We start from the raw sequence: 14460 nt of genomic DNA, 5'->3' as shown, positions 1-14460 counted from the left end.
ACCTGTTGTTGGCGTTTCGTCACATCACATGACATTCACAACATGGAAGTTGTGATTTTTGACCGAGATTGAGGAATGAATATTTCCTGTTCTTATTGCACAAATACAATACTCACTAGAATTGCCAGTCTAGGGTGTAGTCTGCCTTTCGCCCAAAGACAGCTGATTTAGGCTCCAGCACCCCCCCCCCCCCCCCCCCCCCGAAACCCTTTCGAGGATGGGTGGTATGGAAGATGAATGAATGAATGGTATCTTTTGATTTGGGCATGTTTTCTTGGAATTCTATGGTATGTAATGCAATCTTCCAAATGTAATACTGTAGTAGGCTACATCAGTATTACATCCATTTTTTTTAGGAGTGAAACCGATACTTTGGTTTTAATTAACACTTGGCAACCTACATGCCTGCATTTTTATAGCATCCTTTGTTGTGTTTTTTGGAGAGTTAAGACATACGGCACACATGTGTATCCAAACACATTGAGGCCAAGTCACCTGATTCTTTTGAAAAGAACCGCACATGTAATGGAACACAGCAGGAAAATTGTGTCACATTTTCCAGTCTATGTGCACGTGGGTAGTGTGTGTGTGTGCGTGCATGCGTGGTGGGATTAAGTAGGCTGGGATGTTCCAGATAGATGTGTTGGCTGCTCAATAAACGTGTGGCCATCGTAGTGCCGGCCGGCCTCGGCTCCAGATGAGATTACATCTTCTGCAGGGCAGATTAGACAGCAGGCCTTGATCAGATGCTACCTACTATGGAATCAAAGCATGACGGGATACAAGCTTGTTTATCACATCATGTAGCTGCGAATAATGAGCATTTCATCATAGCCAATAGAATTCCAGCAGCGTGGCAATCCACTTTGCATCCAAGTGATACACTAGTGCCTTGAAATGCATTTTTTTTTATTTATTCCGTTATTTTACTCATAACATAATTTGACACAGTCTGTCAATTGCTGCGATTTGGTTTCTCTGGGATTACATTCTTTTATAAGGAGCCATATTTTAATCAGTGATTGTCAATGTGTAGCACACATTTGTGCTAATTTTTTTAGCAAATTAATTGTTCAAAAACGTAAAATACAATTGTGTTTTGGCATATTTATTAAATGACCAAAAATAGATAGCATTCAAACTTGCGCCCCTTTACAGTTTACATCACCATAATACAACACTATTATTAAACTGTTTAAAAAGTTAACTACCATAAACACAAGTAAAACTTCAAAGGTAAATCTCCTCCCTCAAAAACTTGATAATTAAAAGTAATTTCCTGCTCTGTATTTTTATTTTGCAATGTTTTCCTGTTGTTTGCAATAAAACTTGCCGTGGAGTAACTTACTACTTTGCTGGAATAGACAATTTGATAAATCTTTTTTACAGAATTCTTTAATAAATGTCATTTTGTGCCTTTTTGTTTGTTGCAGATTGAAGCAGTCATTTGTATTCAAGATCAACATGACTCCATTTACCTCTACGACCCCAAAAGAAGGCACGCAACGTCGACACTACACACAAAAACACACTAATGTACGTCTAAAGTGGGCCATTATTTATGCTGGTTGGAAATTAGCCAAGGATGAGAGAGTTTATGTATTTTTCAGCATCGTAACTGGGCAACAATTGAGTCAGTGAACACTGTTAGCATGAAAACTGGTTGACCGTCAGTACCGTGTGAAGTGCACTGAATACAAAAGTATATTTGGTGAATTTATTTATTTTTACAGAGCGAATGTCCAATGAGTCCCACCTAATGCCTTAAATGTCTATATTGTTGGCTATATGTTTTCAATGAAAAAAAGAGATAAATATTCTATTGCCGTATTTAGACTTCTATATTGTTAATTCTGTGAGAAAGTAGTATTATTTTAAAAAAGTACATTTAAAGTATTTTCTTAATTTGCTATTTATTCTCTCAAGATTATTTTTTTGTACCCTATCTTTAAAAAAGTTATATTTCTAAGTAAATCAAGTTGTATCTCAGCTCCATGACACCTTTGTCCTTTTCCTTCTGTCACATAGATATACTATTTAACGGTACTAAGGGGGAATTGTACAGTGGTAGGCCATTTTCTACACTAGATAGCCCTAAAACATCTGGCATCAACATGGATACTCTCGGGGGAGTCTGCTGTCTGTAAAGGAAACTGAAGTAAAGCTGTGGTTCTTAAACTTGGGTCCCTAAGGGGATATGCTGCTGTTTTGTTTTTGTTTTTCAAATGAATGGAATTGTTGAAACAAAAAAAAAGTCTATATAACAACCTTCTTGGATACGCCAATACACAACCAATAGTAATAAGAAACTAATAAATCTGCCTTACCATGGTTTTGTCAAATTAAAAACGGATTTTGCTTTATGTCACGTGAATTTTAACATTCTAGCATGAGCAAGTTATTAAAGGATTACATTTCGGTTTTTCTTTGTGCAAAGAAGGTATTTTTTTTTTAATTCAAAATGGATATCGGCAAAATAAATCTTTGTTTCTAGTCAATGTTACAATCTAAAACACTATATTTTCCTAAAGAAAGAAAGATTTTTTTAAAAAATGTCAACATTTCATCTTAACATTATGAAGGAGTCCTCAGGAAAGAATTCTCTCATGCGACCAAAATATTTGACAACTGCTGGTTTCTAGAACTAAAGTGACATTTTACAGTTGTACCTCGATGAGCTTTAGGATAATCGGGATGCTAACCCGCCATCATTCTGTACAGTCTATGCACACACTTTATTCAGATCTTTGCGTTAGCACCAACTTTTACATGACTAAAACACACTCAATTTCACTCATTTGCACTGCTTGGACACACTACATCCCAAAATATTAGAATATTTTTCTTTCTTTTAATATATATGAACGGCTATGAGAATTAAGCTGTTGATTTGTATGATATGTGCAGCATTTGCAATCTGTGACCCCCCTATACCCCCCCCCCCCCCACTCCAGTCTTTACAGTGTTCCCTCGGTTATCGCGGTTAATGGGGACCGGGACCACCCCGCGCTAAGTGAATTTCCGCGAAGTAGGGATTCCCCTTCAAAAATGCTTAATTTGAATTTAATTATTATTATTATTTTTTTAAACAAAATTTAATTTTTTTTTTTGTTTAATTTTTTTTTTAAATTTCCCCCCTGTATACAGTACACCATATAGAATACGGGCAGAGAGAGAGTGACATTCATGTTATAACAAAAAAACTGTAAAATATGTTGTTTCAATGTAATATTTGTATTTTTTCCCCAAAAAATCCGCAAAGCTCTGAGTCCGCGGTAGCTGAACCGCGAAGTAGCGAGGGAACACTGTATATGGTAAATATGAGATGTCAGTCCTCCATGCTGGTCATACGTGTGTACCGAATCCACCTCTACACTATCAGGGTACTTTAGAACTTGAAAACTTTAGATTCAGGTCCAAAAAATATCACTTAGCTGGTGGCAGTTTTAACAGAGTTTTATGACATTATAGCTGTATACCAAGATGGTTCTGGTATTTATATTTGTTAACTACTACCTGGATGTGAATATGCTGTAAATAGACAGAGTTTAAATGAAAACTGTTCAATAGAAAGTATAAAAATATTATTCTAGATTGCCTGTGTCGCATATATGCGATATTCCTGTAAAAAATATATTTTATCTGCCCTTGTTACTATATTATATTCCTTTACATGGATTTAGCAGTATATTGTATGCTTTCTCCTTCAGTGTCTAAAAGCAAAATATTTTATCAAAAATCTATTGCCTTGTTAAACCTTACCTAATGCTATAATATGCAAAAATGACATGAAATGCATAGTTTTTAACAGCGAAACCAAATGTAAGAAGACGCATCCATGATTCTTTTTTAAATTTATTTTTTTCGGTTTTGCTGCTGTTGTTCTCTGTCAATTTTTCTTCCCGCTAAGTGTTTTGTCTTTGGTGTCTTCCTTTGTACTTACAACACTGCTCTCCTATTGTGATGCTCACAGGAAATTAGTATAATGATTTAACTGATTCTGGTGGTCAATTTTTATTGCTTTGATCTTTATAGATTGTGCATAGTGACCAAAATAAATATATATATACATTTATTTAAAGCTGTAAAACTGCCTTCAGTGTGTTTTTTAAATTATTTTTAGTTTATTTATAATCAGGCTCATGAGTGAGAAATTATAACCTCAGTCCTTTATTATTGGATACTCATTGGTTATCATTTGATGGCACTAGATGTCCAATTCCCTTTGACTGGGAGATGACCATTATTAATTTGTTATTAACATTTTTTAGTCAATTTTATTCCTACAAATATTTTTTTAAATGGCAAAGCAAAATTAATAATTATATAAATTTATTGAGACCTGTTGCTCACATACATTTTACATACTAGTTTGAGCACCATTGACAATTTTCATTTATAAAGTATACTATTTATATTGATGAGGTTTTAAGTTAGCAAATTCCTATTAATATCTTAACAAACCAATGGAAAGAGTAATAACTGATAAGTCAAACTAGGTTATTTGGACTAACCAATTACTATCATACTCATTAAAAGAAAAAATACATGTCTTAAATTTGGGTATCTATTGAATGAAATAATACTATTACATGCAATTTTTGATACATCAAAAATCAAAATGATTTTTTTACTCCTTTGAAGAGGAAAATGAAAATCTATGAACAGATTAGATCCAAGGACATTGTAAATGGCAAAAAGCACATACATTGCCACCTTATTAAAATCACCTTTAACCCCAAAAAGTTCACCTTTACTTACATAGGGACCAGATCTTGTCAGATTTTGAAACTAATCTAGTTCCCTTGTTAGTACGCTAGTGGTCATCTATTACCTGACCACAGGGTGTGGCACAAACAACGTAAAAATAGTCGACTGTTAATAATAACGCCAATTCATCCCTACTTTAATTATTCAGCGACAGAGAAGATCAGTGCGCCAAACACTTGCAATTACAAGCAGATAAGAGGCTCTTTAGAGGTTGACGAGCTGCTCCTTTGGCAAGCTCTTCCAAACTACGCTGGCCTTGGCGCTTGGCCTCCCTGCATGCCAGCCTGCTAACGCTCTGGAGGGGATTGGATGTGGATGGCCCCATTATTTCTCCACGAATCAGCCTAAGGAGGCTTTCAGCCCGCTTCAATGAACTCCCTGACCCACTTCCTCCATGCCGCTGTGCCTTTCCATCACATGCTGATTTTTATATCCCGGCAGTAAATGCATGGCATTCCATCGATATGCCAAGATGGCAGTGTGGATTTCCCGCAAATCTTACTCAACAGTAAGCAAAAATGAAGGTTTATTAAAATGTGAGGTGTTGGTAATTAGCCAGGGCTTCATAGATAGTGAAATAAGAAGAGAATGCCAAATTGTGGACCCAAATTGGGTCCAGCAGTGTCAGTTGTCAGGGTCAGTAAGGCCTGCTGACCAGGATGGAGCACTGACCTACATTTGCAAACTATTAAGTTCCATACTTTTTTGCCCACCAGTGTGTGGCCATCATGTTTTTTTGTGTTTCTCCAATCAATAATCCGGGTTCCAATATGGCTATGCTCACAATTTCACATTAAATACTGTAGTATAATTAGAATGTCTACTGTCTATGATCTATTTTATTTACGTTGTCATGCAGCAGGTTAGCACTGACACACATTTTTTACCTTCATCATGTTTACATGTTATTCAACTTTTCCAAAGGGAAATTGAAAGACATTTTCACACTTTTAAGAAAGATTTTTTTCCAGTACTTATTTTATCCAAAACATCATTATAATTGTCTTACTTGAATAGTTGCACAAAACAAAATTTATATTGTAAACGCTCCATACCAATTCTTTCGGAATGGGGTTCTTTTTGTTTGGTTATCCAAAATGATCACGGTAAAATTAAAATAAAAAGTTTTTTTTTCTCAAAGCCACACAGTCTTCCCTGTCTTACTGGGCTAAAAGGCAGTTGCCTGCATTTCTCTATTAGTAAGTCCACTGCAATATGAATCAAATGATGCAATTTTTGTGTGTGTCAGTGCTCCAGTTCCATGGCATTTCTCAAGTCCACACGCATGACTAAGATGTTTTCCTTCCACTCTTCCCTTATTGTTGTTAAGCAGACGGGCAGCAGTGGGGAAGGTGGAGGCTCCACATCAGACGGCTCACATTCTTTAAACAGGTTTGACCAAAAAGACAACATAGTAATTGTAAAACCATGCAACGTGGTAAAGTAAATCTGTGTGCATATATATATATATATATATATATATATATATATATATATATATATATATATATATATATATATATATATATATATATATATATATATATATATATATATATATATATATATATATATATATATATATATATATATATATATATATATATATATATATATATATATATATATATATATATAATGTTTCCGCAGAATGTGTCATCGCGAGATTGACATGAGTGAGACCTAATCCAATTAGAACAAGAGAATTACTACTGCCTTCCAAAAGCTCGCTGAGCAGTGCGTGTACACCAACAGAAAGCAAGGTCACACGGGGGCCATGTTGGCGTGTGTGCGTGTCTCGTTAAACATGCCAGTTCCAAGGCTCAAGCTAAACCAGACCATGGACACAAACACGCACTCGCAGGAGCTTAATGCTGAGAGCGGGAGCATTAAGATGTTGACCCAAAAACATCAGGAAACTGGGCCGTCTGTAAGGAAGTAAGTGACCAAGAAAAAAAAACAGCAAAATCAAGACAGCAAGTTGAGAATAAAGATCTCGACCTTTCATATGTTTCTTGATTACACAACCAGCCCACACCTGCTTGTTTGCTTTTTTTTTATTTTGCAGGCTGGGACCAAAGTTCTGTTTACTTACTAACAAATAAAAAATGCAACGTTGGACATTAGTCATTCCGAAACAAAGTACTGTAAAAATAAATATCCCAAAATTCTACTCGGATAAAATACCATCACTTTAGAATAATATATGAAAGAAATAATCCTGCATAAAAAAACAATACTCAAGCACAGAAATAAACTAGGATAAACTTGGTGTTTATTGTTTTCTAATTTGAGCAACATTAAACATTAAAGAAACAAATGTATGAATATGAAGGAAAAATAGTTAAACCCTAGTATAACCCTAAAATGTTAATCCTCTATTTCAGGGGTTACCTTTCACGCTTCTGAAATAGAGGGTTACCATGGTTACCGGGGGAAAAAATGGGTACCCTTCATTACACTGTCTTCCCATTTTTCCCCCGGTAACCATGGTAACCCTTTACATATTTCAGAAGCGTGAAAGGTAACCCCTGAAATAGAGGATTACCATTCTAGGGTTAAAAGCATTTTTTTCATACAACTGCAAGAACTCTAGATATTCTTGCATCTATAATCCATAATTTCATTAAAAAATAACTAAGATTAAATGTTGGAAGATAGATGAGTACTAGTCTGCCAATGAACCAAAACAAATCAATAAAAACACAATATATCCAGATAATTACTAGATAAAGAAAGTCAGAGCACAGTACAAAGTTTCTTTTTAGAGTGTCAAAATCCCACTTGGCATATATAGTGTAATTCATTTGACGTTATATAATGACTTGAGTTCTTCTCTTAGAGGAGCACCGCATCTTAAAGCGGCGAGTGATAAGGTTGCATAAGATGCAATGCTTGTTGTTTTTTTAAAGTTTTTTTTTTTTTTAAGACGACTACTGATATGTTCTGAGCTTTTGATGGGGCACTGATAAAGGCATTACCTGACTAAAGGTCATTTGTTACTCTGTTTTCATTGAAAACATTGCACAATGTTATTATGCAGAATATGAGTAATACTGTTGTGGGAAGTGTTGGTACGAAAACAGAAATGACTTGTGAGTCGTTTGGTGAGTCCAATTTATGGACAGATTCACCTCAGCAAAGCACTAAAAAATGACTATTAGAGTATCCTGCTTGTATGTGGTGTTTTTTTGTTGTGAATTGGTATTTTGTAGTTGTTTTCAAATAGACAAAACGGACATTTATACACTCAATGCAAAATTGTCATGTGTAAGTGGCTTAAATAGATCGAATTAATCGAACCACTCATAATACATGGATGCAATTTTGGTATGATTGTCTATGGGCGGAATTGTTTTGTGATTTACTACTTCTAATTGGAATGGTTGAATGGACATAAATATTTTGTAGTTTTTTTTAAATAAAGGTTTTATTTGGTCTACTTTGGTGAAGTTGGATTATTTACAGGGACACATTGAATGACCTTTTATGAAACCCTGTCTGAAAATGTCTGACCTTTCTTTTCTTCCACTGCTCTCCTGTTTATAAAATAGAACTGCTAAACACACATGGTACACTGAATGGGAACATACTGTACTCCAAAACAGGCTCACTGTACTATACTTGTTTGTTTGTCACTTATTTCTGCTTTTGCCAGCAGTTTTCCATTGACTGGTGGCGCCAGAGTTTCATTATACATAAGGAACTTTCCCTATCAGTTTAAATGTCAAAAACAGAGGAATCAAAATAACAAAAAATATTTTGAAACAAATAACGTAATTATTTTAACAGCTGCTTTGCCAAACCTTCAGTGGTCGGCCTCACATTTCTGGGGTCGAGAGTTCTATCCCAGTTTGGGTGTTCTTCCCTGGCTTGCGTGGGTTTTATGCGGGTATTCCGGATTCCTCCCACATCCCAAAATATGCATGATAGGGCACATTGAATACTGTAGAATGGATTGCCCTTAAGTATGAGTGTGAGCATGAATGGTTGTCTGTTTTCTAGTTCAGAAAATGAATGAATATAATTGGTTGTGGTTGCACATCTTTTGCCCTGCAATTGTCTCGCCACATTTAGAGTGTTTCCAGCCTGGGTCCCATAGTTGGCTGGGACAGGCTCCAGCACCCCCCACGACCTATAAGCTTTACGGAAAATGAATGAATGATTGATGGTGCCGGAAGATAGCTTGACTTCGAGATACGACGAGTTGTAGCCTAGCTGAATTTTGTTTCTTGGGATATAAGCATTAATATTTGTCTACTTCAGCTGTGTCCATGTGACCATAATCACTGCCATCTCTCCAAGTCAAAACAGATTGGACGTTGGTAACTATCAAGTGCCATTGGGTTAAAATACCAAAAAAAAGTAATATTTTTTTTCCTTTCAATAATTAATACTGAAAAAAAGAGTGGACATGTATTTTTGCAGCGTTGCCTTCAACCATTTCTCCCCATGATAAAAGATCATGCTGTTAAACGCATTGTAAACAAACACGCATCCCCGCTCCTCCTCGACAGTGACGTCATATGTTTACTATCTTGTGGCTGGTTGCAGTTCGGCAGAATTTACGTAACTAAGACACCGTGCGCGCTGCAGGGACGCGTGCCAAGGAGGGGGCATTTTGCTGCTAAGTTACCAGGGCACCGAACCCACACATACAACAAGCACATCTGAATGCAGAGGACCACGGCTTCGCCTCCTCGTTGCACTTGGGAATGCGCATGTGAGAGAGAAGCGCGCGCGTGTGCGTGGGAATGTCACTCGAAGCTGTGACGTGTGCGCGCGCACTCGCACATTACCCAGAATCCACCGAGGCAGCAGTGGCGAAGTAGTAAACAACCCTTGCAAACTCGGGGCTTCCCACGTTTGCGAGTGCGGGGATTGGTCGCCCTCTGTTGGTTAGTCAGTATATTGCTCACGCTACGAGCCATGTGATGAATACTCATTTTGTTTGTATAGTATATTTTTGTAATTGTCACTTTCGGTGGCTAAAACTACAGTTGTTCGTTACATACGGTCTTATTTAATTTAATTTTAAGAAGCTACCATATCAACCTTAGTTCACCTTCTGTTTCCTGGGGAACGTATATACCGATGCACCATAAAGCTTCACCAGGAAGTACTCAAGAAGGCTGGTTTTCCCAGGAAAGATTGGGTACAAACTACATGAATATGGATGTGAAATCATGTTGCCTATGCACTTCTAAGTATTTAATTTAAAGCGCAAAGACTGAGCATGTTGTGCCAGTTTAAAAGTAAAATTAACATTGGACAAAAATAGGTGTACTTTGGTGACCAGCCAGCCGGACGTCAAACTACTCCCAGGTAAACAAATGCTTTCTCTTACATAAACTAATTTTAAAACTAAATTACAATCGACAGTTTGGAATGGATGGTCAAATAGAATAGAAAGCGTGACAATTATATTCATGCTATATGTTTTTGAATTGCACATACTATTAAATAGTATATCTGTTGTGGCTTAGTTATTTTTGTCTTCTGGGTTATATTTCGGGCTCTAAAAAATAGAATGCATGGAACCCATTATGTGATAAAAAGATGAACTATATCATTACCCTTTATTTACAAACAAGTCTTGTTCTGAAGGGGAGACGGGCATTTTGAAAGACTAAGTTAAGCACTTGGTTTTTATTTTAAATTTGAGACTTCTATTTTATTTTTTAAAAGTTGTGATGTATTTCAGATAAAATGGAGGGGACTAATATGGCTGGTCAGCCATCTGTTGTTGCTGCTCAGGTTCCCTTCCTCCACCTGTGCAATACTTTAGAAAAAATCCAGAAATTGAAACTCCGTCCAGAAAAGTCCAAAACCCTTGGAGATTTTATTGATGCTTGGAGGGCATTTCATCGTTCCCTGCATAAAGACGACCCCAAAACAACAGACTCTTTCTACCCAGCAATGCGTCTAATTGTTCCCTCATTTGAACGAGAGCGAATGGCCTATGGCATAAAAGAAAGCATGCTTGCTAAACTTTACATTGATGTCTTATGCCTCCCTCAAAATGGCCCGGAAGCCAACAAACTTTTGAACTACCGCGCACCTACCACGTCTCAAGGAGAGTCTGGAGACTTTGCCGGCATGGCTTACTTTGTACTTAAGAAACGTTGCAACAGTCAAGGAACGCTCAGCATTAAAGAAGTCAATGATTTTCTCGATTCAGTTGCTATCAACAATGCCAACAAGAAGAAAGACCTTGTGAGAAAGAGTCTGCTCCACCTCATCAAACAGAGCACTGCTCTTGAGCAAAAATGGCTTATTAGAATGATTTTAAAAGACATGAAGCTCGGCATTAGCAAGGAAACTGTCCTTCAAGTCTTTCACCCGGATGCCGCCGAGCTTTACAACGTGAATACGGACTTGGACAAAGTTTGCCGACAACTCCACAGCCCCTCTGTGTCTTTGAGTGAAGTTTCCATTGGTCTTTTCTCTGCCTTCAAGCCCATGCTGGCTGCCGTATGTAACATCCGCAATGTGGAGAAGCAGATGGGAAACAGCCCTTTTTACATTGAAACCAAGCTAGACGGCGAACGTATACAACTGCATAAAGATGGCGATGTGTACAAGTACTTTAGTCGAAATGCCTTTGAGTACACACAGCAGTTTGGTGGATCCCCTTTGGAGGGTTCGCTAACACCATACATCCACAATGTGTTTAAGAACAACATTGTCAATTGCATTCTGGATGGGGAAATGATGGCTTTCAACCCGACTGCCAAAACCTTTATGCAGAAAGGGAACAAATTTGATATCAAGAGGCTAATGGAAGATTCCGAGTTGCAGACTTGCTTCTGTGTCTTTGACGTACTGTTAGTCAATTCCCAGAAGCTCGGCAGGGAAACACTGAAGAAGCGGTACGAGATCCTGCAGACAGTTTTTACTCCGGTTACCGGCAGGATTCACTTAGTGCCCAAAAGAGAGGCTCAAACCAGGCAGGATGTGGTTAATTCCCTTAATGATGCCATTGATGACCGCGAAGAGGGCATCATGGTGAAAGATCCTCTATCTGTCTACAAACCAGACAAACGAGGGGAAGGTTGGCTTAAAATCAAGCCAGAATATGTAGACGGTTTGATGGATGAGCTGGATGTCCTGATTGTCGGCGGATACTGGGGTAAAGGGAAGCGGGGTGGTATGATCTCCCATTTTCTATGCGCTGCTGCAGAAGCTCCAAAACCTGGTGAAAAACCCTCGGTTTTCCATACACTCTGCCGCATTGGTTCCGGTTACTCCATGAAGGAGTTGTATGACCTTGGCTTGAAGCTCGCCAAGCACTGGAAAGTTTACCGTAAAAATGACCCTCCACCCAACATTCTCTGCAGCATGGAGAAGCCAGAGGTTTACATCGAACCCTGCCACTCAGTCGTCCTTCAGGTGAAGGCTGCTGAAATTGTCGGCAGCGACGTTTATAAGACCAACTGCACCCTGCGTTTCCCGAGGATAGAAAAAATACGCGATGACAAGGAATGGCACCAGTGCATTACCCTAGCTGAGCTGGAGCAGTTCCGTGGCAGAGCGTCGGGTAAACTCGCATCCCGCCATGTTCGCCTTGATGCCACCAACGAACCACAGAAAAAAAGGCAGAAGATCCCTGCCAAATCCAAGAGGCGAGTCATTGACCAATTCAGGTCACAGGATTTTTCTGGGGTTACCAAAGAGACGGACATGTTTGATGATGTGGAGTTTTGCATCCTCAACGGGACGGAGGATCACCCCAAGGCTGTGTTGGAGAAAGGCGTGGCCAAGTAAGTTGACCAATCGCAAAGAATATTACAGATAAAGCATTTATGTTGTATTTATTTCAGGTGTGGCGGTATTGTTGTTCAGAATCCAGGCCGAGATACTTACTGTGTGATAGTCGGGCTAGAAAACATGCGAGTGAAGAACCTTATCTTAGCCAACCAGCACGACGTGGTTTGGGCTTCTTGGCTACTGGAGTGTCTGGAGCAGAAGCAAGTGGTTCCATGGCAACCACGCCATATGATCCACATGTCCCCCTCCACCAAGGAAGACTTCGCCAAGGAGTACGACAGCTACGGTGACAGCTACTTCATGGATACTGATGAACAGCAGCTCCGGGAGGTGTTTGGGCAGGTGAGAAATGTCGACAGCACGGTAGCCGTCGACGTATGCCAAGTTGAAGAGAGATATGGCTGGGAAGACCTTCCGACCAGTATGTTCAGACCTTTTACAGTCTATATGGATGAGTATGTGGATATTGAGGAGCCGGAAATAGCCATTAGCGCAAGTTGTTTGGATATCAGGGCGCTGGAGTTTCGCTACCACGGAGGTACGGTGGTGCGGAAGTTGGAGGAAGGTGTCTCACATGTCGTTATTCAGGAGGAAACAAGACTTTTAGCTTTGAGGAGATTGAGGCGCAACTTTCAAAAGAAGTTTAAAATTGTCAAAGACGCATGGGTGATTGATTCAATTGAAGCAGGGCGTCTAATGAATGATGACGATTATTTAGTTTGAAAATCATTCCCACATTTTACTAGTTTAAACTGATTTTGCTGGAAATACGCTGTAATTTTTAAGATTAGCAGGAAAAATGAGTTGAGGATTGATGATTCTTCCAGTCAGATTCCCAACGTTTTTTTTTTTTTTGGCTGCGATTTTAGCTTTTAGCCTCAGGGAAAGATGAAATAATAAATAATGTATAGAATAAAGGTTTTACTGCTTTTCATAGGTGAAGTAGAAAGGTTTTAAGAGTTTTAATTTTTGTGAATGGCTCCCGCCTTATTTTGAAGGATTTTTATAAAGAACATGTATAATAAAGTCGATAAAGATACTATTGCACATACTTTAGCTACCAGGGTTCTGTATCTTCTGACTTTGGAAACTTGAGGCTAACTTACCTTCTACCAATTTTGTGTCATAAAACATAATGTGCTCTTTTTGTGTTTTTATAATACAATTATGGAACAATCTAAGGCTTATTTATGAATTTGATTATTGTTTGATCCACTGCAGGGGTGTATTTGTGATCAAATGTTGTCAACAAAATAAAAACTGGTTATTATTGTTATTTAAAATGTTTTTCTATCCTTATCTCTTGATCATGTGCTCATCCCTCATATATAGGCCTGGGTACCCCAAGGGAGGCGTTCAAACTGGCTAAACCCCTCGCAGCAAAGATGTCTTTGTGTTATCTGTGCGAATATGTCAACATTGCGTCTTGGGACTAACTGACATATTGCATAACCTTCATTTAATGAGGCTCCGGGATATTACCTCTAGTGTCTCTGCCATTGTTGGGTGTAACAATTGCATGAATATTTTTGAGTGAGTGAGGATGTTTATGGCACATCGGTCTAAAGTGTCATGAAAAATCTCTTGGAATGTTTGAAAGTTTTACTTGTTGATGTGCTTCCAGGTACTTAAATTCAAATAAAAATGGAGGACGTTCACTGCCGGGGTTTTTGCATATGTTTTTTAAGATTTTCCTAAAATATGAATAGAAATACACGTTTTTCATTAAATACAGTCTCAAAGTAAATGTGAATTTTTTGAAGTGACTGGTAATGATGATGATGATAGAAATCCAATCAATTTCAACTAGTTGGGGAACTGACTGTAACAGAAATGTCAACATTTACAGAAGAATTCAGTCTTTAGTACTTCTTACAGAACATGCTTATGTAAGCACATCACATAAATGCTTCTCCCACA

The 14460-nt window shown here is 38.1% G+C and overlaps 2 protein-coding genes across 3 annotated transcripts in view; both read left to right on the top strand.

Moving 5' to 3' along the window:
- Positions 1 to 4090, top strand: part of LOC144196414 (insulin receptor substrate 2-like) — an 11637-nt gene extending 7547 nt beyond the window's left edge. The window contains exon 3 of the mRNA XM_077716575.1: positions 1434 to 4090. Within this exon, the coding sequence (XP_077572701.1) occupies positions 1434 to 1438 (5 nt within the window). The 3' untranslated portion in view covers positions 1439 to 4090. The remainder of the gene's footprint in view (positions 1 to 1433) is intronic.
- A 5748-nt stretch (positions 4091 to 9838) lies between these two features.
- lig4 (ligase IV, DNA, ATP-dependent) lies at positions 9839 to 14198 on the top strand. Of its 2 annotated transcripts, none has more exons than XM_077728958.1 (3): positions 9839 to 10095; positions 10475 to 12533; positions 12594 to 14198. In XM_077728958.1, the coding sequence occupies exons 2-3, from the start codon at positions 10480 to 10482 to the stop codon at positions 13261 to 13263; spliced, it is 2724 nt and encodes a 907-aa protein (XP_077585084.1). In that variant the 5' UTR covers positions 9839 to 10095; positions 10475 to 10479; the 3' UTR covers positions 13264 to 14198. The 2 variants fall into 2 exon arrangements, with proteins under 2 accessions (XP_077585084.1, XP_077585093.1); XM_077728967.1 differs by having other exon boundaries at positions 10459 to 12533.
- The last annotated feature ends 262 nt before the right edge of the window (positions 14199 to 14460 follow it).

This window comes from Stigmatopora nigra, chromosome 1 (assembly GCF_051989575.1).
Source record: "Stigmatopora nigra isolate UIUO_SnigA chromosome 1, RoL_Snig_1.1, whole genome shotgun sequence".
NCBI classification, from domain to species: domain Eukaryota; kingdom Metazoa; phylum Chordata; class Actinopteri; order Syngnathiformes; family Syngnathidae; genus Stigmatopora; species Stigmatopora nigra.
The sequence above is the reverse complement of the archived record's forward strand: the minus strand, read 5'-3'. Positions and strand labels throughout refer to the sequence as shown.